The sequence below is a fragment of the Otolemur garnettii genome, unplaced genomic scaffold (assembly GCF_000181295.1).
Source record: "Otolemur garnettii isolate 467f Iridium unplaced genomic scaffold, OtoGar3 scaffold00002, whole genome shotgun sequence".
Taxonomy (NCBI): domain Eukaryota; kingdom Metazoa; phylum Chordata; class Mammalia; order Primates; family Galagidae; genus Otolemur; species Otolemur garnettii.
In genome coordinates, this window is record NW_003852397.1 from 50,506,031 (window position 1) to 50,531,435 (window position 25,405).

The 25,405-nt window shown below is 39.2% G+C and overlaps 1 protein-coding gene across 1 annotated transcript in view; it reads left to right on the forward strand.

Moving 5' to 3' along the window:
• The first annotated feature begins 12,942 nt into the window (after window positions 1–12,942).
• Window positions 12,943–25,405, forward strand: part of PDCD6IP (programmed cell death 6 interacting protein) — a 64,947-nt gene continuing 52,484 nt past the window's right edge. The window contains exons 1-2 of the mRNA XM_003781785.3: window positions 12,943–13,365; window positions 24,550–24,604. Of these exons, the coding sequence (XP_003781833.1) occupies window positions 13,157–13,365; window positions 24,550–24,604 (264 nt within the window). The 5' untranslated portion in view covers window positions 12,943–13,156. The remainder of the gene's footprint in view (window positions 13,366–24,549; window positions 24,605–25,405) is intronic.

A 25,405-nucleotide genomic window follows, 5' to 3' on the forward strand; every position in this document is an offset into this window, starting at 1 on the left:
GAGATCACAACCCTGTTCGGCTCCTCTGCCTACCTTATCCTACCACTCTCATTCTCCTCTTCTAACTAAGAGCATGTCTTCAATAAATCACATGCTCCTGGAGCCCTGTCTCTGGCTTTGTTTCTAGGAAACCCAACCTAAGATAATAGGTAATCCTTTGGATAAAATTGACATTTATGTATCAAGTATTATTAAGTGTCTGTAATATGCTAGGCACTTTCTAGACACTGAGGATCTGGATAGATGAAGGTCCCTACTGGGGGATTTATATTTTAGTGGTAATATCAGCAATGAACAAGTAAACAAACAAACAAATTGTAACATAATTTGAGGTAGTGAGCAGTCACATGGAGAGACACAAAGGAGGACACAGAGCAGTGTGATGTCGTGGGGGACACTATTTCTGACAGAGCAACGAAAGAAGGTATATCAGTTCTTTTAATTTTGGTAAAAATAATAAAAAAAAAACCCCAGATGAATGGGCTTAAACAAAATAGGAAATTTATATACATAACAAAAAGTCCAGAGGTAGGAGGGCTCATAGTAACATAAAGATATCAAGGAACCAGGTTCTTTCTGCTTTGCTTGCTTGGGTGTCTACCAGCCTTGACCTCCAGACTAAAGAAAAATAAAGATTCCAGGACAGAGGAAGTGTTTAAATGAAAGGAATAACATGAAGGCAAATTTAATGTAAAGTCTTAAGGATTTACATGTTTATAGGTATTTAAGAGGAAGCATAGACTTTTGAAGCTTGTGTCTCCAGCCAAAGACAAGGGTGGGAACTATAAAGTCAGAAATCACAAATTTTCACAAGAAAAAAAAACTGATGGCTTGGTTTCAAAACTCCTTGGATTGTTAGTTCAAAGTTGGTTGGTTGTACTGGAGTTTAGCACAGCTGATTGCTATGCTCCAGGCCAGTTTGTTGAGTCTAGAGATGAAACTTACTACCTGCTTTCTTTAAAGTAGTTGCTCTGGTGCCTTCTGGAACTCTGATTCCTTGCCACCCTCAGGGTCATGCAGTGAGCAAATCTGAACGCACATATTCAAAGTTCACCAAAAATGTTTTTTGTTATTCTCCTCATGGATGAAAGATGGCTACAGCAGTTCCAGATGTCAGATCTAGACACAGTATTACTGGGCTATCTTGTAGTATGTGGCAGCTTAGTAATTATTAAATCTTCAATGTTCCCTTTCAACAGTTAAGACTGGATATACTAGATACGATGTGCTGCTTTCAAAATGCAATACTCATTTCTCCCTAGCAGTGAAGAATTAAAATATTGGTCAGTCTCAGCTTGTCAGCTGTAAAAGAAAAAAAAAATGATCAGAATGAGGACCACCATGGTGATTCACAGTTTAACAAAGCATAGGTAAAATCATGCAGGGTCAGATTTTGCAGGGTCAGAAGACTCTAAATAAGTTGCTCAAAAGAATACTTAATTGAGTTTGTTTTGGATTAGTTTCTCCTCTAAGCAAATATTGTTTAGGGTCTGTTGGTTGCATAGCAAATGATCCCTGAACTCAAGAGCTGTTTTGTAATTACTGAACAGGAAGAGCTATACTTCCCTACACTGCCTCCTTTACTAGATCGATGTCAATTTCTAACCACCTGTGCAATACTTGAGGAAGAAGGTAGACTTTGAACAAGTGCATATATGGAAAAAAGGAATAAAGGCCAGAAGTCATGGCCTTTACTCCTAGAGATAATACCAGAGCTTATCTGAACTTAGTTGAGGTGTGCTCTCTTGTTTATAGCCTGGGAAGTTTGCTCTGAGGCTATCATGATACAAGAATTAGGAGTATCTTTGGTGGTAATTTCAACATATCATGTATTTTGCTTATAATTTGGAAAAACTTAGGGAGAGCGCAGAAAACAGAAGAGAACTGTTAGTCTAGAAACAGGACTGAAGGAGTGAGAGAGGCCTAGGGGGCCAGGATGAAATGTTTCACTCCAAAGTTCCCGTAATTGGCTGAACCACATCCTCTCTGGGGCAACTCAGTAATGATTTTGGCTATAAACTTCATTCATTCTTGCAACTCAACTTGCCATGACCTAACTCAATTCTTTCTAAATTAATCTGACAGTGTACTTCTTTGAAACAACGTGAACAGGAACTTAAATCAGTTTCATGTCAAGTATGCCTTCCTGGTTTGGTTCATGTTTTTGAGTTTATTTTTTACATAAGGAACGATATATCCATTTAAAGAGTTTTAGGAGTTTTGTAATCCAGTTTAAATTCTGGTTAGCTGGTACGAAGCTTATATTAGCAGAGCAGATACAATTGCTGGGATTACATTTATTCATTCAATGTTCTCTGAGTGTCCATTGTATGCCATCAGTAAACATCCCTTTAAGGTGTCTAGCAATTATTTTTTATTGTTATTGGATCTCATAGATGCTATCTGACCCAGTAGAATTTATTTTAATAATATATCACGTTTTGAGCCTACAACATAAAATAGGTCATTCCTGTCAACACTTAAATATTTTCATTTGAAACTATAAACATGGGCACAAACTTACATAGACAAAACTGTCTCTTGACACACCAACAGCCATCCTCCTTCCCTTACCAGAGAGTTGCTGCTCTTGCCATCGTCATAATACCCTCTTAGACCCACATAGTTAAGGCTTTCCCTCCACCAGAATTGCTCTTGAAGGTTACTCTTGGCACCACCTTTACTGATCAATTTTCGTTCTTATAGCATTTGACATGACTGATTTTCTCTCCTTTTTAAAATATTTTCTCCACATGGCCTCCAGGACACCACTCTTTTAGGGTTCTCCTTTTGTGGTTCTGACTGTTCTTTCCTGTCTCTTTTGCTTGTTCCTCTTCATTCATCTGACCTCTGAACACTGGAGGAGTCCTGGGCTCGGATGTTCTTCTCTATCTCATGATCTCATCCAGGTCTATGGCTTTTTAATCTTTATTTTTTAATTTACATTTTATTTATTAAAGTCATATGTACACATCTGAAAAGCCAAACAGTACTAAAAATGTTATGACAAAGCACACCATTTCCCTTTTCTTCCCTCCTTGCTCTCTTCACTCCTCCTCCCTGGCAGAACTTTCAGGTGTCTCTTCTGACATTTGTACCTCTACCTATGTGTGACTAATATCCAGGCACTGCTGTTGTTACCTATCAACTTCATGTTACAGTGGATTAGAATTTATTTTTACAAAATTTCATTCTGTCTTCTATTATCCTTAATGTTCTCACTATAGTTATATTACAATAGTTGGTCATATAGTCAGAGTTTACATCATTATATCTATGCAAATATAATTCCCAGAAGAGTGTTGCAGTGTTTTATGATTGTGTTTTCAATATATCTTCCGGTTTATTATCTGCTGGAAATCCATTCACTGATCTTAAATTTGGTTTATAGCATCTTTTTGTTGTCAAATCCTACCTGGTTCTTTTAAAATGTGCAAGTCCCATTGAAATTTTCCAGCTTGGTTGTGTGTTCTTTAACATAGTAAATATGGTTATTTTACTATTTGTGTTCAGTAATTCCAACATCTGGAGTCGGCCGGGGCTGTGTCTGATGTCACTTATTTCTGTTGGTTCTTCTTCATGTTATCTAGCATCATGATGTTATTTAGCATCATAGATTTCCTGGTCTTTAATGTTTTTCTACACTTATTTATTTCCTGTTTTGATGAAGCACATCCTCTGGTAGTTTCATCAAACTGAAAGTCTGTTACTATGGACCCGGCTGTCTCTCATGGCACTGCACCAATCACGACTGCTATGTATTTGTCATTGGGACAGCATGATTTTACTACCAGACAGAAGAGTCCCTTTCTTTTCTCTGCATTGGGTCTTTTATTTTCTGTATTCTGTGTCTTCCTCTTTCTCAAATTACTTCCTCGTTTTAGCAGAGACAATGTGATTGGGTGGTGTAGTAGAGTGAGTATTGGTTCCTCAAAGATGTCCATATTCTAAGCTCTGAAACTTGTAAATATGTTTCCCTAAATGGCAAAAGAGACTTTGAAGATGGATCAAGTTAAAGGTCTTGAAATAGGGAAATTACCCTGGATTATCTGGGGTGGAGGGGCTTGATGTGGTTATGAGGGTCCTTATAACAGGATGGGAGGAAGTGTGTGTGCATGTGTTATATATGTATGAGAGAAGGAGACCCAGAAAGACTTGGGGGCTGCTTTAAATATGGAGGTATGGAGGGACTACAAGATGAGGAATGCAGGTAGTCTCTAGTAACCTTGATTCTCCTTTAGAGCCTCTTGAAGGAACACCTTGATTTAGGAATTCTGACCTCCAGAACTGTAAGATAATAAATTTGTGGTGTTTTAAGCCACTAAGTTGGTAGTAATTTGTCATAGCAGCAAAGAAAACCAATACAAATGATAGTTCTTTTTCTGATCTTGCAAATCTTGAAGTTTCTATATTCAGTCTTTATTTATTTATTATTATTTTTTTTGTAGAGACAGAGTCTCACTTTATCGCCCTTGGTAGAGTGCTGTGGCATCACACAGCTCATAGCAACCAACTCCTGGGCTTAGGTGATTCTCTTGCCTCAGCCTCCCAAGTAGCTGGGACTACAGGTTCCCGCCACAATGCTCGGCTATTTTTTTGTTGCGGTTTGGCTGGGGCTGGGTTTGAACTCGCCACCCTTGGTTTATGGGTGCGGCACCCTATCCACTGAGCCACAGCCACCACCCTCTATATTCAGTCTTGAAATTGACTGGCAGTTGGCTAGTTATAGGATTCTGGGTTGGAAGGCATTTTCCTTCAACACATCGAAGTCATTTTTTCATTGTCTTTTTCCTTCCAATGTTGTTGAGAAATCCAGAGTCAGTTTTATTATGTTTTCTTTTTTTCCTCTCTGGACACTGAGAGCATTATCTCTAATGTTCTGATACTTCACAGTGCATGGGTCTATGAGAGTATAAAGTGCTGCATGTCAGAAACCTGGTGCTTTAAAATTCCATAAATAAAATGGAAAAGTAAACAACAAATTGGGGAAAATATTTGCAACTGGAGGAAAAAAAGGGTTATTATTCTTAACAGTAGAAAGTACTTTAAAAAAATGAATTCTCTGAAAGGAAAATTCAAAACAGCAATTTACAAAAGAACATAAAAATGTGATTAAGAAATACATGAAAAATACATATTCTAACTAGAAATAAAACAAATGCAAATTGAAACCATAAGAAATGATTTTTTATTTCTTTAATTGGTGAAGATTAAAGAAACCAAAATAGCTAATGTTGGTTAAGGTTTTAGCACTCTTATACACTATTGTGAGAAACAGGTTGGACCCAGCAGCTCATGCCTGTAATCCTAGTACTTTGGGAGGCCCAGGCAAAAGGACTGCTTGAGCCCAGGAGTTTGAGCCAGACTGGGCAATGTAGAAAGATTCCATCTCTTAAAAAAAAGATAAAGAATTGCCTGTGCCTGGTGGCCCGTGCCTGTAGTTCCACCTACTTGAAAAGCTGAGGCAGAAGGATCACTTTAGCTCAGGAGTTGTATGCTACAGTGAGTTAGTGAGTTATGATCTTGCCACTGCAGTCCAGCCTGGGTGACAGAGCAAGACCCTGTCTCAAAAAGAAAAGGAAAGAAAAGGAAAAAGACAAAATTTTGTTAGTCAGATCAAAAGCCTATTTATTTATTTAGAGACAGAGTCTGACTCTGTTGCCCATGCTAGAGTGCTGTAACATCATAGCTCACAGCAATCTCAAACTACTGGGCTCAAGTTATCCTCTTGCTTCAGCCTCCCGAGTAGCCGGGACTATAGGTGTAAACCAGCCTAGCTAATTTTTCTATTTTTAGTAGAGATGGGGTCTCACTCTTGCTTAGGCTGGATCCATCTACCTTGGCCTCCCAGAGTGCTAGGGTTACATGTGTAAGCAGATCAAAAGCTTTAAAAATGTTTATGTCCTTTAACAAAGTCACTCTGAATTTCTTCTAACAAAATAATAATGAATGTTAGTTAAAATTTAACTACAATCCTGACCATCTTATTTAAAATGTTAGGAAATTGGAAATAACCTAAGTACGCAACAATAGAAAATTAATTAAAATTACCCCGTTGGCAATGATTTTTTTTGATACAGATTTTACTTTGTCACCCTTGGTAGTGTGCTGTGGCATCACAGCTCACAGCAACCCCAACTCTTGGGCTCAAGCAATTCTCCTGCCTTAGTTTCCTGAGTAGCTAGGACTATAGGTGCCTACCATAATGCCTGGCTGTTTTTAGAGATGAGGTCTTGCTCTGGCTCAGGCTGGTCTCAAACTTCTGAGCTGAGGCCATCTACCTGCCTCGGCCTCCCAGAATGCTAGGATTTACAGGTGTGAGCCACTATGCCCGCCCTTATTTTTATGATTTTTAGATGTGAAGACTGAGGCTTGGAGATGTTGAGTAAATGACTCAGAGTCACACAGATGATACAAATTATAGTTAGAATTCAAAGTCTGGCAGTTGGGATTCTAGACACTCTTATCCACTGGACTTAAGTGCTTCAAATAAAGAAAGAAAACAGGTGTTACAATAATGGATGTGTTAAACTCTCATTTTTGTTATTAATAAGTTGATCAGCAAGGGCAGAATTTTACATTTTTGTTAGCAGAGAAACTACTATAATAGCTGCATCCCTGTCAGTGGAGACTCCCCCAGTAGCCCTTTGTTCTGGAAGACATACTGTGGAATTTCTTTTAATTGGGTAGATAAAAGGAAAGCAGGGGAAAGGTGCTGCTGGACATTTGGGAGCTGACAATGCAGCTCTTTGGCACAGAGTCTGAAGGTTGCTAAGGAGAAATCTGGCAACTTTCCTAAAGACTAAGGAACCTTCTGGGAAGGCAGTTATTGACACCCCAACTACTTCCTTTAGGAGGTTCAATGCTACTATATCATCTCAAGTGGCCCTGGCCAGAGATGGCAGCAAGACACAAGAGCTTACTCTGGAGAAATGGACCATGAAGGAGAGGGGAGCCTGGACTGGTTACCTGGGCTTAACATTGCTGGCTGGAAGGATAGGTTCTTAGCTCGGCCCCTGAGAATTTTACCCCAGCATCACAGGTGTGTCTCAGGACAGAGTCTTTTGTGTTTGTAACTTTGAAACTATAGATTGTCAGAACACTTAAGTTTTAATAGCTCCATCTTGTGAAAGGTCTTGATACAGCAGATATTCTGTGTTTCAACAGTGACACCTTGTGGGGCAGAGGTAGCAGACACTGGGGCCTGTGTGGCCTACAGTTTTTCATCTTTATTTCTTAAAGCCAATTATAAGCAGCACTGATCTTTTGGACTCTCTTCCTGACCTTACCATGGAAGGACACAAATACGGTACATGTGATTTACCATGTGTACCTATTTAATTTGAATGTTAAAACAGATATATACACTAAGTATATATACACTACATACACAAATGACAAAACATTTAATGCAGAATATATGACAGATGGATGGTTTTCTTGTAAGTCACTAAGTCAATGAGTAATGTGATAGAAAAAAAGTCTAAAGGATAAAAACAAGCAGCTAACAGAAAAAGAAATATAGATAAAACTTAAACAAGTTTTGATTTTGTTTATAATTCATTCATTCATTTATTAGGCATAAAAACTAAAAGCACAATGAGTTATCCAGGGGTAGGGTGTGCTATGTAAGGGAAGGGGAGTTCTATCATACTCCAGGTTAAGAAGGGGAGCTTTGCCTATTCAGGTTTCACTGAAAAGTACAGAGTGGGTACCAGAACTCACTTCTATCATGGATTGTAGATGAGCCTCTTTGTTCTCCCAGTAGAGCTGCAGTTGGCTGTGGAATCACCATCTTGCAAAAATAAATACAGCATTAATATTCATAGGGAGTGCAGCCTAACCACAAGGTAAAAGATATATACTTTCTCATCTGTCTTGTAATTTATAAAGCCACATCTCTCATAGTAAGGTTAATATTACACATTATTATTCAGAGCAGACTTAATCCACCTATCTTGCTTCCAGTTGTATTTTTTTGAGCATCCCTGAGAAATATTCCTTTTAATCCTGTCAGCTACTCACAGAATTGGCTGAAGATTAGAAGTTATTTACTTGTAAACTTAATCCTATAGTTTCTTTTTTTTTTGATGATGGTTGTTGTGTTATTTGATACATGGATATTTTGAGTTATCTGATACACAGATATTCCAAAGTTTTTATCTTTATTCTGGGAGGCCAAATTGGGAAGATCACTTGAGGTCAGGAGTTTTGAGACTAGTATGAAATAGAAAAACTAGCAGGGCATGGTGTCATACACCTATAGTCCCAGCTACTAGCTGGGGAGACAGAGCAAGACTCTGTCTTAAAAAAAAAAAAAAAGGCCAGGCATGGTGGTTCGTGCCTGTAACCTAGAACTTTGGGAGGCCTAGGTGGGTAGATCACTTGAGCTCAGGCGTTCAAGACCAGCCTGAGCAAGAGAGAGACCCCCATCTCTACTAAAAATAGGAAAACTAGTCAGGTATCCTGGTGTGTGCCTGTACTCCCAGCTACTCTGGAGGCCACCACAGCACTCTACACAGGGCAACAGAGTGAGACTCTGTCTCAAAAAAAAAAAAAAAATTAAAAAAGTGAAATTGTAAATAAATTAAGGCGAAAAATAGCTCTTCATTACATATTACAAGAAACCCAGTGACCCTGCACCACACCACTCCATACACAGGCTGCTTCCCCAAGTGATGTGGGAGCCACCTTGATGTTTTTTATTTCATCGGGTCTATCTGCCTGTTCCAACTTGTTGCCTCCTTCCCTCTAGGTTCCACCCTCCACCCCACTAGGTCTACCCTAATAGTGTGGTGTAAGGAAGTATGGATACATTTACCCTTTGCTCTTCACTTTCTCTCATTTAGATTCTTCCTCTCAGCACCAAAAGGGCTTTGTCTTTCCGCTGAAGGAACTTGACTCACATCAAATCCTTGTCCTGTTTTCTCTCACTCCTTGTAAGCAACTATCAGTCTTTTAAACTTGAGTTTTATAAGCTCTTTGCTCCTCAACAAAGGCTCCTCCATCATCACAAGTGATTATTTTAGGGTACTATCTCAATATGGACTTGAAACACTATTTTAAAACTCAAAGCTGTTTTCAGAAGTGCTCTAATTTTCCAAAGAGGCAATTATTCACATTGGTTCAGTCACTAGGAGTAATGAACAGCTCACCAGAACTAGGGATTATCAGGAAGGAAAATCTATTGATCTTAATATTCCCCAAATATTACACCCATTATGCAGAGAATATACTCTAAGGATATATTTTATGAGTTCCATTCGTGTTCATTATAGATGGAATACTAATGTCATCATAAGCAAGTTTGGAAGCAGTGAAACTCATCCTTAGAAGGCATTATTAATTCTTCCTACTATGGTGGTTTTCAACCTTTTAATCTCATGGCATGCTTGAGCCTATAGTTATACTTCTGTGGTACACTTTAATTATGTTGCTAAAAAAAGAGTGAAACAGAGAATATACTTACTGTGCTTTGAACTTCTTTTGAACATAATTTAACTAACGATCTTTGAAAATTTTTGCAGCATACCTAAGATCCTCTCACAGTACCCTAGTAGTGCTGTGGCCTACAGTTTGAAAAATCACTGTGCTAATATATGGTCCTTTCTTCCTAGTTCTATGTAGTTCAGTGGCACTATGCTAGAAGGTCTAGCTAGTGAGTGAAATGTGAATGGAGGTGAGAGGGCTGAGGCAGTGAAAAGCTGCTGCCTGGGTGGCACCTGTGGCTCAGTGGGTGGTAGGGCGCTGGCCCCATGTACTGAGGGTGGCTGGTTCAAACCTAGCCCCAGCCAAACTGCAACAAAAAATAGCTAGGGATTGTGGCGGGCACCTGTAGTCCCAGCTACTGGGAGGCTGAGGCAAAAGAATCACTTAAGCCAAGGAGTTGGAGGTTGCTGTGAGCTGTGACGCCATAGCCTTCACAGAGGGCAGTAGAGTAGGACTCTGTCTCTACAAAAAACAAACAAACAAACAAACAAAAAAACCCTGCTGCCTGATGCTATAGATTCTTTCTTTCCCTGTGAAAATAGTCTTATGATGAGATGGCTGAATTATAGGATCAAAGTAGTCTGGATTGTCGAGACACTGGTTAGAGGACAGCTCAAAGTCTGTCTCGTAGAAGACTTTATATGACTAAGGAAATATTTCAGATACTGAATATTTTTTGTCAGAGCATCAGCTTGCCTATCCTAACATACTATCATTCTTTGGCCACTTGTCTATTGCTTAATTAGTCAGTGTGCTTGCTGTTGGGGAAAGTGTATTATTTTGAGTGTAGAAATGGATTTTTTAAATTTTAATAAGTAGTGAAACCCATTCAAAAATACTAAGTGCCTGCTTTGTGTCAAGTGCTGGAGATATAACTGTATATAAGTAATGAGTTTGAAATACTAACAAGAGCAATGTGACTTGGCAGTAATCAGTGAGGAACAAGGGGCAAAACAAGAAGTTGATGAGACTGGCAGAGATAGAGCATGCTGTGGTAAGGAGTTTGCATTTTATTCAAAGTTCTATCACAGAAGATCACCTTAACCTTCTTCGATCGATGCCACAAAATTAACCACATTTATGCTCATGTTCTTTTTTCTTCTGCTTCAACAATGTCACATACCTCATCTTGCTGATGACTAACCACTTCCCTGGTATCCTCCCTTCTCTGGTTACTCTTTCCTTTCCTTTTTTCATGTACTTTGCTCTTTTGCTTTTCCTCATCTATTCTGAATTTTCATTCCCTCACCAATCAGTCTTGTCAACCAACCTACGAGATTCTCTAGCATCTTCCATTTTTAGAAACACCTAATCTGACATTGTTATCTCCTGATAGCTTTTAACCTACTTCATTATGTTTCTTTATAGTCCCAGGAGCTTAAGAATAATTTATATGCTGACTGTGGACTCCCAACAAGACCTTTTTATGGAGCTCTAATCTCATATATCCAATTGTTAATTTAATGAATCTGCTTGAATGCTTGAAATGCAATCACCACCCATCTCTCATCCTGATCAGTGGTTTATACACTGGTTTTTCTTCTATCAGGATTCAACCAACCACGCAGATGTTCAGGCTCCTCAATCAGAATTCAACCTTGATTATTCTGCTTTCTTTGCCTGTTCTGATCCAGTTCACTGGCAAATTCTTGGATTTTTAACTAAAAATGTATCAATTCAGCTCGCTTGTGCTAATGTTAGCTTTCATAATCTCTTGCCTGGATTTCTGAAATGGTCTCATGAGTTGTGTCCTTGCTTCCATTCTTGCCTTCCTAATGCTTTCTTTGCACACCAGCTAGGCAGGATATTTTATTTATTTTAACCTGGAATAGCTTAATCAAAATAAACAAAAATATTTTTATAAATTGTGGTAAAATAAACTTTTATTATAACAAAAGTAGTAAATATGTTGTAAAATTTACAAAGAAGATAGACAAAAATACATACATTTCCACTTCCAAAGATTTTTTTTTTTTTTTGCGGTTTTTGGCCAGGGCTGGGTTTGAATCTGCCACCTCTGGCATATGGGGCTGGCACCCTACTCCTCTGAGCCACAGGCACTGCCCACTTCCAAAGATTTTGATTGCTAAAACCTTTGAGTAAAAGCCTCTAAATCATTTTTCTTGAACATAAATACATATACATGCTTTTTTTCAACCAAAATGAGATATTGTAATATACATACTTTTTGTGACTTTCTCTTTTCAGTTAATGATGTTCACCTTTCCAGGTCAATACAGTTTCATCTTATTTAATACTCATTCCATCTATATTCAAATTTCTTCAATGGTCCCCAAAATACATTTTATAAGTAGTCTGCTTAAACCAAGATCCAATCCACACTGTTACGACCCTTAATTTCATAAAGCAGTCTATTTTTTTTCATGAAAATAAACTGTTGAAGAGACAGGCCATTTATACAGCTGAATGTTTCAATTAGATTTGTTTGCTTACTTCCTATGGTAACATCTTGTTTTTTCATCTATCTGCTGTATTTCTCAAAGATTGTGAGTTAGATGAAAAGGCTTGATAATTCACATGAAATATTTTTGCCTGGAATATACTATAGATAGTAACATACACTTCAAGGGACACAATATCAGATTAATCCATAGGGTGGCTTTTAAAAAATGTAAATTGCTTAGTGTCATTTAAAAAATGTAAATCATAATGTAAATTGTGGGTCATTTATAGCTTCCTTTCCATTTATTATATAATACTGAATGAATTCTTTAACTTGTAGACTACAAGTTTCTGAATGATTTGATGGATACTCTCCCATTTTATATTTCCTTTCATTTCTACTTTTTAAGTTCTTGTCACGTGTTTTTCCCCCCTATGCACTGATCATGGGAAGTGCTTAGCCCTTGGGGCCTTTGCAAGTTATCTGTCCGTCTAGGGGATGCCTTGCCTCCCTACCCGGTTCACTTTTCTGTTCTCCTGATGTCAAGCATCTTCTCAGATTGCAGCTGCCATTTTAAGTTGAGCTTCTCAGAGAAAGCCTACTCTAATTATATTGTTTAAATTAGGTTTCTCTAAGAGACCTTAATATGCTAAATCCCAAGCACCCTGCTTTTTCTGCTTATGATACTGTTTTTGTTTACCTTGGGTTTATGTCCTTACCTGTGTGGACATAATGGCACAGTCATTGCCTACTAGGTTCAGTGCACTCTGTACACAGAAGCCTGTCAACAATGGCTGAATTAACTGTCATAAGTCACGATAACCCTAGGGCTGTCAGATCTTGGGGAGGTAGGTGCAGACTCTCATAGGTGGCAGTAACAGGATACTTCAACGGGCATTTGTTCAAGTGAAGGAACAGTTATTCTTACATGAAATACTTAGTCCACACCCCGGGTCACTAAGAGGGGAGGAGAGAATTCCAGGTACCAGTAAAGGCAGGATCTTACAGCACAGCGTGGGGGTAGTTGGGCTCAGTTAAGCTGCGCCGCGGCGACACCTTCACGTGACCGCAGACCTCACAAGGGCCCCGCGCGGAGTGCGCCTGCGCGAGAGCTCCCGGAAGTGGCCGGACCCGAAGCTCAAGCCGAGCTCACGTCCGTCAGCCCGTCAGTCCGCCGGTCCGCCAGCTCTGTACCTCGCGCGCCTCGGACCTCGTAGCTGTCCCGCCGTCTGTTTGACCCGACCGGCGGCCGAGGCGCTCATCATGGCGACATTTATCTCGGTGCAGCTGAAGAAAACCTCGGAGGTGGACCTGGCCAAGCCGCTGGTGAAGTTCATCCAGCAGACGTACCCGAGCGGCGGGGAAGAGCAGGCCCAGTACTGCCGCGCGGCCGAGGAGCTGAGCAAGCTGCGCCGCGCCGCGGTCGGTCGCCCGCTGGACAAACACGAGAGCGCGCTCGAGACACTCCTGAGGTGGGCAGGGGACCGGGACCGGGGAGGTTGTCTGCAGCCAGCCGCACACCCCTAACCGTCCCCCTTCCTTCCTCTGTGCCTTCCTGCCTCAATCCTGTAACCGTGGCTGAGCCGCCCCGCCCGCTTGGCCGGGTGCGTAGGTGTGGTCTGCATTTTTTCCTGCTGAACAGGAACCCGGCCTGCGGGGCCCGCGGTGACCCTGCCCTTTAGTCCTACCTTACCGCCCCAACCCTTGGTCGGCTGAGGCCGGGTTGATCTGCTACTTGACCCAGAAGGAACAGTCTGCCATGTACCCATTTCTGTTGCCACATTTACTCAGAACTAGTTTTCACTTTTTGAGTCTCTAAACTGAACCTTCCCTCACTGTCTTATGACTTTTTTGAGCCAGATACAGATTTCATAACAACTCCTTTAGGGAAGTGAGAAAATTGGACAATGGACTAAAAGTCGGTTTATTGCTTATTATTACATTGTTCACTTGGAATGGACCGTCTTCATAAGTTCAAAACAATCAAACGACAGATGGAGAATTCGGGAAGTTGGTAGCTACAGTTATTGTAAATTAAACTCGAGTGACATAAATGAAAGTTCAAGATGGGTTGCTTAAAATCAGTTTGTTTGCATACAGGTGTGATTGCTTGCAACATGCTTGAATGCTGTAATTAATGAGGGTACATTTTTTGTGACATTTTCAGTAGCACTTCATAGTAAAAAACTTCTTTTCCCTTCCTTGTTAATGATCTCATTTTCTATGTGTGATATAGTCTTATTTTACAGGAGAAACACAAATATATTTGGATGCAAGTAACAGACACCCAGGCTAAAGTAGTGTAAGCTAAGAAAAGACCTTCTGCTAACTGAAACATCTATGGATATTCTTGCATTAGCTTTAGGCACCACTGTAGATCAGCTTGCCTCCATGATCCTTCCATCTTAGGCCAGTTTTGTTCATGTATTGAGAGAGGTGGCCACCAGCAGCTCTAGTGTAATTATAATGGCCCACAACATTCAGTATCTTACAGAAGAGAGGTTTTTCTTGTTAGTTCTGGTGAAAGTCTATGAGAGGCTTCAGGGTTGGTTTGCACCCAGATATGATGGGAATGGACTAATGTACTTGGCCTTGTCTGAGTCACCCATCCAACCGTTTTAATATCCCCATCCCCCATGGATCAAAGCAAGATTAATCTTGACTAGGGAAAAGTTGTTTCCTCAAAGGAGAAAGCTTCTGAATAGATTGCTCGAGAGATTGTGATCCCTTGATGTCACTTTTAGCGCTAAGCCTGTTGGACTGGGGAGATAGTAGTCTGATACTTAGCTTAAGTACTTTTTAAACTAGGAATACTTAGTCAATCTTTAGAATTAATATACTTTAAAAAATTTCAAAGCAATTTTTATGTAGACATGAGCAGCATTCTGTGAGGATTTTCCACTAGCAGTATTAAAAACACATAATTGTGACAGAGTGAATCCTTTGATAAAAATCTTGTCGAATAGGTTTGGTTCCAGCTTTTAAGGAGCTTGGGGTCTGGAGAGCCACAGTTGGTACAGAGGTTTAAATTGACAAGGGAGGATGGTGGATAATGGTTTGATTAGGATTCTGCCATGAACTTTAAAACTTAATTTGTCTTTTCCTTTATTTTATCAGACTTAAATGTGTGGACTGTTCCTAGGTAGTGGAACTGTTGTAGAGATGGTCTCTTTGAAAGTAACCATATTTCCTTGGTCACCTCTGTATAATCCTCTCCTAGCACATTCATTCAACATATATTAAGTTTTTCACTTTTTACTGTTCTAGTGGGGTTAGGTTAAGCTAGGAGATACTACTAAATTCCATGATGGAGGTGTATATGAAAGTTCCTTAGGTACATAAGCTGTAAAATCAGTTGTCAAACAGTTGTGCAGTGTTCATTCAAATCAAGTGGAGTATCTTATTTTTTAGTAATTATGTTTGAATAATTGTGTAAAGTGAACTTTCATTTATATATTTTTTAACTTAACAAATTTTTAAATTTTGAGAAAGAGGATTCCAAAAGAATAGACACTACCATGGTAGGTCCTGATACACAGTTTCATATGTATCTCCAGCAATAGAGTAATAATAGTCTCTTTAACTTGTAGGTGTTCTATTAAAATTAACTAAAATACATTTTCCTACATTATGTGTATGATATTAATGAGAGTGATGACTTAAAAACTCATTTGTGGTGGACATGATGCATACTTGTAATTCTAGCTACTTGGGAGGCTGAGGATGAAGGATTTCTTGAGCCCAAAGTGAGATCAGCCTGGGCCACATAGGGAGATTCTGCCTCAACAAACAAAAACAAATAATCAGACCTCTAAGCCTCAAAACTCATTTGTATGATGTTTTATTCTTTACAAAGTAGCTGTTACTAAAAGTTGATTAGAAGAGTCTTAGCAGGGGTGTCTAACCTGCGGCCCCTGCATGCTGATTACTTGAGGATTGTTTTGCTTACCTGTGGTGTTGAGTGGCTCAAAAAGTATGCATAGATCTTGTCTTTTGCTCATCAACTTTCATTAGTGTTTGTGTATTTAACGTGTGACCCAAGACAACTCGTAGTCTTCTAATGTACAGCAAAAAAGAAAAAGGGTTGGACACCTCTGATAGGGTGATCAGATGGAAACTCTGCTGATGTTTTGTTTTGGAAACCCCAGATGCCAGCATTGTGTCATTTCTTTTGTGGTTTTCAGTTTTTTTTTTAGAGAGAAAGCTTCTAGTCACCTTTGAAAATGTCTGGTTATCAGTTTCTTTAAATTTGATTGGGGAATGGAGGTTGGGAATCTCAGCAGTCACATATGTAGCTTTTCATATCATCTGTTTTTGGTATGGCACCTGTTTTAGGGTCAGGTTTTTTTTTGAGACAGAGCCTCAAGCTATCCCCCTGAGTAGAGTGCTGTGGCATCACAGCTTATAGCAACCTCCAACTCTTGGGCTCAAGCAAGTCTCCTGCCTCAGCCTCCCAAGTAGCTGGGACCACAGGCGCCTGCCACAACGCCTGGCTATTTTTTGGTTGCAGCTGCCATTATTGTTTTGGTGGGTCCGGGCTGGATTCAGACCTGCCACTTTAGATGTATGTAGCTGGCGCCTTAGCCACTTGAGCCACAGGCGCAGAGCCTAGGGTTAGGTTTATCTCTGTGTGGTAGATCACATTATCAGTGAGTTAAATTAGGATTTTATTCTTGTGTAAAAAGTTGGTAGGGTCCAGGGTTGTGAAGTTCACTACAATTCAGACTCTTTTCAGCTTTTTGCTCTGTAAATCCTAGAGTATGGTTCTTGTTCTCATGTCAGACTGCAGTCATTCTCAGTTCCAGACTATAAGATGAAGGAAGGCAGAAAGAGGGCTTGGCCTTCAGGATGTTTCCAGCAGACTGTTCTACAACACCTGGCTTATATGCTATTGGCTGTTAGGTGTGTCTCCATCTTCCAGAAGAGGTGCTGGGAAAAGGAGTTTTTATTATGGGCAGCTCAAGCTGTCCTCTTGCTGCTTAGCTGGGACTATAGGTGTGTGCCACCCTGTCCACTTAAGTTTCCTGTTTTTTTTTTTTTGAGACAGAGTCTCACTGTGATGCCTTGGGTAGAGTGCTGTGGCGTCACAGCTCACAGCACCCTCCAACTCTTGGGCTTAAGCGATTCTCTCACCTCAGCCTCGTAAGTAGCTGGGATGACAGGCACCCACCACAACGGCTGGCTATTTTTTTGTTGTAGTTGTTATTGTTGTTTGCCAGGCTTGGGCTGGGTTCGAACCTGCCAGCTCTGGTGTATGTGGGTATGTGGCTAGCGCCCTGGCCGCTGAGCTACCGCTGCCGAGCCAATTTTTCTGTTTTTTGTACAGATAGAGTCTCTCTCTTGTTCAGACTGGTCTTAAATTCTTAGCACAAGCCACCTTCTGGCCTCAGTCTCCCAGGGTGCTAGGATTACAGGAGAGAGCCACCAGTCTGGCCTTGTAGGGGTTATTTATATTTTCTTGATATTTATTCTTTTTCCATTATGTATGTTGCAAACATCTTCACAATCCATTTCTTTTCTCTTGTCTGTGTTTATGGTATCTTTTGTCACATAGAAACTTTTTGCAAAATGTTTTAGTCTCATTATTTGAAGTTATTTTCTTATTTCTAATTTTGTGCTTGTGTTATGTGTGATTTTTTCCCATCAGATTTGCTAAGGGTTTGGAGCTACCACCTTCTTTTTTAAAACCAAGGCTTTTGGTTTATTTTCTGTGTTTGTCATTTGTTTCTTCTATTTTTTCTCCCACTTGTTCTTTTTGTATTAAATGGTTAGTTTTCCATTTTTTTGTTCTAATATATTTATTTTATGACCATATGCCTTTTCTTTACATTGGTAGTATCCTGCCAGTTTTGATATAAAGAATTCTTATGGATATTTATTTACTTATATATATTTTTTAATAGTTTGCAGTTTCATTTTTGTTTCCTTTAATCCAATAGTCATTTATATAGACTTTCTGAAATTTAAACAGATTTTTCTCTTATCCTTTCCTGGGTCAGTATTTAGTTTGTTGCCTTATAGTAGTGTCCATTTTCAATGTTAGAATGAAGTTGATTTCAATTTCTGAAACATTTTCTGAAATGTTGTAATTTCTGAAACATTTTCTAAGCCTTAAGAGTTTTATAGATCAGGGAAAAAAATTCCTGTGCCATTTTACTTCACAGCTGTTGCTTATGTTCTGAATGTTGGTTTGGGGGTAAAATAATAGAGATACCAGCTCTGATGACATTGGTGCTATTTGTTAATCAAATACTAATATGCAAAGTTTGTGTGGACTACATTGTAGAAGACAGTAAGGAGGATATAAAGATTGTATTATATTATACTTGGTCCCTGGTCTCAAGGAATATCTGTAGTTAGCAGAGCTTTTTGGCTTGAGTAACTTTATTCAGCACAGATGAATAAACATAAAAGTTAAAGAAAGATTCAAAATCTGATTTGTTTTCTTTGTTTTGACTTTTCTGATGTTTAGTAAATAAAACAATTTGTCAGGAGTATCATTCTGTGTAATTATCAAAAGAATACTCTGCCTATGTTTTACACAAGAGGTTTAAACCCATACAGCTAACTCTGTGACAAAACTAGGCTGCTGTCCTGACTGCTCCACTCCACCTGACTGGTTACTTTCTGTCATAACTCTGGTGCAGCAATACTGTGTCTTGGTTTTTTTTTTTTGAGACAGAGACTCACTATATTGCCCTTGGTAGAGTGCTGTGGTGTCACAGCTCACAGCAACCTCCAACTCTTGGGCTTAAGCAATTTTGTTGTCTCAACTTCCCAAGTAGCTGGGACTACAGGTGCCTGCCACAATGCCTGGCTATTTTTTTGGTTGTAGTTGTCATTGTTGTTTAGCTGGCTCAGGCCGGGTTCGAACCTGCCAGCCTTGATATATGTGGCTGGTGCCCTACTCACTGAGCTGCGGGCACCGACTGCATGTGTCATGTTTTGTTGGGGTTTGCTATATACTGGACAGACATTGTTGATAATCAGTGACTTCTCTCCTGTGATACTTTTCATTCAACTTCCATAACATTCCTCATAGCCGTTTTACTTTGGCGATTCCATCATGTATGTTCTAATAATTTAAAAATAGAGTATAAATGTGCTGTGTCCCTATACAACTTATGTTTTGTGAGTTGACCTCAAAAGCTTTGAAGTGAAGAAAATGGGTATAAAAAATTTAGTATATTCTGTTTAGTTGTACTTCTTTTCCTGATCCTTTTGCAGACCAAGTCACTTTTCTCCATCCTTCTTTGGTTACTTTATAGCAAGGGTCAGTACAATAAGGCCTGCCTAATCGCCTGTTTTTATATGCCTGTGGGCACTACTCCAGTGGGTTAGCACTGTGGGACTTGGAGACCTAGTTGGGGCATTTTCCTCTGCTCCATTCTTGTGTTTGTTTCTAGCTCCTGCCTCCCTGGCCACCTTTCACTGTTGTCCAGGCTTGCTCTGATTACACATTGGTTACTTTGCTTGTCAGTGGTTTGCCACTAAATGGTGGAATCTGTCTGGGAATTGGTGACTCAGGAGATTACTTCCTATCAGGCCAGCTGTGCCAGATGCCCAAGTGGCCTGGAGGAGAAAAGGGTGAGCTGGAACTTGGGTCTCATTAGGGTAAAGAGTGAAACTACTGGCTACTCTTCCCTACCCCCATGGCTCTTCTCCATTAGACAGGCATTTTTCCTTAAGAGAATGTCTCTAGCTGATGGCACCTGGAGAATTGTGTACCTCTTGTGCTCACTGTTTGGGATGGCCTAACTCAGGTAAAAAAGATAGCGGGCAGGACAGGAGTTTTCTCTTTAGTTATATAAATTCTTGCATACTTACTACATACTTGATATTCCCCTTTTCCCAGCAGAGCCTAGAATATTGCTTTTCAGAAAAAGTTTTCTAGTCCTGCCTCTATATCCATATTGACCTTGCTGTGCCAGGCACACTTTAGGTACACTGTTGCCTCAGGCCCTTGGCACTTGCTCTTCCTCTCCTTATGGGCTTGGTCTTTTAATAGCTCCTATTCATTTTCAAAACAGAATCTTAGGTTTTACTTTGTAGAGATAGGAAAAAAGCCTGCTTTTTTGAAAGCTTTGAATTTTACTGATTTGTTTGCTTGGGGCTTGCAACAAAACAGCAAATAGACCACATTCTCTCCTCTCATGGAATTTAGAATCTTTTGAGAGAAAGACATTAAACATAATCCTATAAATATAATCCCATAAACATGACCCCATGATCCCCCTTCAGGGGCCTAAGGTTATAAATGGAGAGGGAACTAATTTAAAAAAAGGGTTACATTGACTTTTATCACTCTGCACCTATGGACTAGGTTGGTCCATGCTAGCATCATCTCATGACTGGATTACTTCAGTAGTTTCCTAAATGATCTTTCTCCCTCTGTCCTTGCACATCTGCAGTCTGTTTTCTACATAGTAGCCATGGTGAATCTGTGAAAACAAATTAGATCATGTTTTTCTTTGTCCAACCCTTCTGATGGTTCACCCTCTCGCACTATATAATAAAAGCCAGAAGTCTTACAGTGACATTCAAGGCATCATTTCTTCTTTGACTTTATCTTCCATTTTCCCCTTTGTTCATTCTGAGTCTGTATTGGCTTCCTTACCAGGCCAAGGTACATTCTCAGGTACACTCTTGTCCTAGGGTGTTGACACTTGCTTTTCCTTAGGTTGGTAATGCCTTTTTCTCAGGTTTTTGCTTGGCTTACTTTATCACCTTTCTCATGCCTTCTCTAGTCATGCTGTTTTAACATTTTTAAAACAAAATTTTCACGCAGTCAGATGTCTATGGGATTTTAAATGGTGGCCTTCTCACCTCACTCTTACATATTTATTCCTCTTACCTCTTCGTTCTCCATAGCACTTATCCATGATATCATAGATACCAGTTATCCACCATACCATACTTTTACTTAATTATCTTGTTTGTCTTTCTCTTTAAAAGCTTTACAAGGTCACGTAGTTTTAAATGTATGTTTACTACTGAATTCCTAATGTACTAAAACTGTGTTTGGTGACTAGTAAGCCCTTATATATTTGTTGGATTAATGAATGAGGAAAAGTTTCTTTGATGACATGTCAGCCTAGACAAAAGTGGGAAATGGAGATGGGAAAGGTTTTTAGATAGAGAGGAAAAATATGATGGCCCTGAGCTAGGAGAGCATATAATTTAGTGACTAGAATGAGTAGTGAATATCCTGAGATGAGGTTGGAGAGTTAGATGATAGCCAGATAATGCAAGACCTTATCTTGCTGTTTTGGCTGCAATTTTAAGTATAATGAGATTCCATTAAATGGTTTCACTATATAATGCTTCTAAGTTTATTTCCTAGGCAAAAGGGTGTTGTCCTATATAACCACAGTACAACTTTAGAATTATTTCAAGTTTTGCTGATTTTTCCAGTAATGTTATTTACAGGTTCAGGATCTAATGTAAACAATGCAGCACCTGTCCTGCATTCCCGGAATCTTTTTGTTGGGTACATAACAGAGTATACATGTGAGAATGCACAGCTATCGTTAGTTAACAGTCAAAGTTAAGAATGAGAGAGGAGGCTCAGCGCCTGTGGCTCAAGCCGCTAGGGCGCCAGCCACGTACATCTAAAGTGGCGGGTTTGAATCCAGCCTGGACCTGCCAAACAACAATAATGGCTGCAACCAAAAAATAGCCGGGCGTTCTGGTGGGCGCCTGTGGTCCCAGCTACTTGGGAGGCTGAGGCAGGAGACTTGCTTGAGCCCAGGAGTTGGAGGTTGTTGTGAGCAGTGAAGCCATGGCACTCTACCCAGGGTGACAGCTTGAGGCTCTGTCTCAAAAAAAAAAAGAATGAGAGAGGGGAGATTGTAGCCCCTACGACTGTTGAGTAAAGGGTAAGCAAGGATGCAGGGTAATGGAACATCTGAAGTGGCCAGATAACGGTGCAACCAGAAGAGAGGGGAGGGAGAACAAGTCCTATCTCCTCAGGCATGTCAGTTGCTCTGGTGTAAGCTACTAGTTAATGGCCTCAGCTGGCCTGCACTGCTGATTTCCCCATGCAGGGGTAGTCATGCAGACATTCCCCTGACTGGACACTTTACTCTGAGATGGAAGGTCTGTGAGGAATTCAGATGGTCTACCTCCCACTATCTAGGATCATGCATTTCATTTAGTTGTCTCTTTAGTCTTATTTAATCTGGAACAATTTCTTAGTTTTTTTGTCTTTCATGACCGTGACATTTTTGAAGAATACAGGCTAATTACTTTGTAGAATGACCTTCAATAAGGGTTTGTCTCATATTTTCTTGTAGTTTATGAGTTTTTGAATAGGAGTACCAGTGAAGTGATGTCATGTTCTTTTTAGTACATATTAGGAAAAGCATGATGTTGATTTGTCCTTTTAGTGGTAATGTTAATTTTTACCAATTGGTTAAGACAGTGTTTGCTGGGTTTCTTGATCTTAGAGTTAAAAAGTATGTTGTGTTGATTTGTTAAGTTTTTTTTTTTTTTTGAGACAGTTTCATTATGTCACCTTTGGTAGAGTGCTGTGGTGTCACAGCTCACCGCAACCTCAAACTCTTGGGCTTAAGTGATTCTCTTGCTTCAGCCTCCTGAGTAGCTGGGACCTCAGGCATCCTCCAGAAAGCCTGGCTCTTTTTTGGTTGCAGTTGTCATTGTTGTTAAGCAGGCCTGGGCTAGGCTCCACCTGATTAGTTAAGTATTTTAGGGGGAGATACTTTGAGACTGTGTAGTGTCCTGTTCTATACCAAACTGTCATTATTTTAGCATCTGTTGATAAATCTTGTCAGAATCAGATATTATACTGCAAAAAGTACCAATTTGTGATTTTTCTAATTCTATTTGCAGTGCAGTACAGTATGGTAGAATTTTTGCTATTACTTGTGTATTTTCTTTACTTCAGAATGGTGTTCTTATTTTCCTCAATGAGTTATGGTTTGTTACTCTCATTTTATTTAAATTTATTTTGTACTTTGCCACAGGAAGCCCCTTAAAGCTATTTTCTGTGTTCCTTTGACATGTCCTTATCATTTTTTCAGTACTTCCTTAACTTTTTGGCATAGCAAGATGTTTGAGGCTTGAATCTTGAATTTTCTCAATCTCAGCCCTGGAATCACACATTTCTCTAAAGAGCATAGTCTTAAAAGTCTTAAAATGCAGAACATTATTTGGATAGTAGATGTGCTTATTGCTACTGTGAGGTGTTACTGTTTCTACGCCCTCTCAGCATAAATGTTTAGGAAACATACATATTTATACTTGCATTCGTTTCTCTCAACGACATAAATAAATAACTTTACACTGATAACCTTCAGTTCTAGTCTAAAACTGCAAAGTTTATTCCAGCTTTCTGCCTTCCCGTATTCATATTACTTTCTCTGACAGTGAGAAACCTGGCTGCCATTATCTTAAGTTCTTCCTGTTTGTAACCATAGCCATGCCCAGCCAAAAGCTTGTTCTCTGACAGGGTCCCCTCCCCGCTGAAAACTCACTTCCAGAAAAACCATGGAAAGATAGTTTCAATGAAGGGGAAGTGGGAATAAGGAAAGGAGGAAAGATTAGGGGCCAATTAAAAAGTTTGGCTCTGACCCTCTTTCCCTCCCTCGCTCACCAGACTTGCTGGCTAAAAACTTGTCCTCATCAGGAGGAAGTATCTTATTTCATATTTAGCCATCCTTCTGGCTGATTTGTGGAGAATAGATTAGATAGAATGAGAAAGGAAACAAGGAAATTGGCTAGGAATTAGCCAGCGGATTAGTCCAAATAAAAGAGTGGTAGCTTTGATGAGTTGTGTGGCAGTAGTGAAGATGGACAGAAGAGGACATACCTAAAACATATTTGAAACTTGCTAAACCTGTTTTTAATCATCAGTTTAGCAGAGAGATTAATTTGTCCAATGGATATAAATACAGCTATATTAATAGGAAATAGTATTTTAAATACATTGGTTTCCTGAGCAAATGTTTATTTACTTTTAGCCAGTTATACTTGATAAATACTTTTCTGTGTTGGTGGGGATGGGTTTTTGTTCATAGTTTTGTTTTTTATTTTGTTTATTTCATTTTTTGGAGACGATTGCTTTGTCACCTGGGCTAGGGTGCAATGGTGTCATCATAGCTCACTGCAGCCTCAAACTACTGAGCTCAAGTGATCTTACTGTCTCTGGCTCTTAAGTAGGGGGGAATGTAGGCATCACCACCATGCCTACCTAATTTTTCTATTATTATTATTTTTTTTTTATGGAGAATGGGGTCTTGCTTGTGCTCAGCCTGGTCTTGAACTTGTGGCCCCAATCAGTCCTTCCACCTTGGCCTGGCAAAGTGCTGAGATTACAGGTGTGAGCCAACCTATTTTTTATTTTTTAAATTTTGACTGATTTTACTTAATATTTATTTTAGAGATGGGGTTTTGCTATCTATGCAGGTGTACACCATTGTGCCCAGTTGCTCATCGTTCTTTCCTTGCATACATTTTAACACCGAGTTTACACACTGCAAGACTATGTTTATTAACTTTAAAATAGCTGATTGAATTTGATTGTGGGCCACTTAAAGTAAGCATTAATAATTTTTATATATTCTTAAACCAGCTACAGTAACATAATGCATGTGACATTTAGCACTGATAATTATTAATTTTGCTTTGTTTTGTAGATATTATGATCAGATTTGTTCCATTGAACCCAAATTCCCATTTTCTGAAAATCAGGTAAGTCATTAACTTTTGTTTTAAAGTTATATGATAATGGCAGGTCATCCATTTCCTTCCAATAGTGGTATCATTTTATTAGTTATGCATCAGTTATGCTTCTTTGTTATCTTTAGGTTTTATAAAATATTTTTATATAAATTGGAAGCTTTTAGATCAGTCTCAAAGAATCAGTGTCCCTGTGAAGGAGAAAGCCTCTCCTGGAATTCTATTCATTTCATTCTTCAAACTTGTAGGGCTCATCGGGCATTGAATTGCATTTTTTTGACTATTTCATATCAGTAGGATCTATTGACTGATTAATTTATTGGGTCCTTCTCCTTGACTTTTACAGAATTAAGGACACTGCAAAATTCAGAACATACTAGTCCCAGTTTATGTGCTTTAAAAATTATTGGCATAAATTAACTTGTATATACAAGTTGCAAATGCTGGGTAATGATTGGATCTTAGACTTTAAGAATGTCATTTTATTTTCTGTTAAAGGCTGGGTGTTGAAAATGTTAATTTCTTACAGTTTCATGATAAAAGGTTTTAAATTGTATGATATGATAAAATTTAAAATTGTATAAGAAAAATATTTTAAATTTTTACTGGTGAAATAGTTGTATGTTGAGATTTGCATTAAAATATATCAGGGGAAGAATATATGTGGATGGGTGGGTGTGAGGGCAGGGGAAGTTGGGGGACAGATGAGTTAAGAAGGACAAAAGGCTAAAGTTGCCGATGGGTACTTAGCAGTTCACTCTCTTTATTTTCTTTGAATATGTGTATGTATGTATCTCTTTTTTTTTTTTTTTT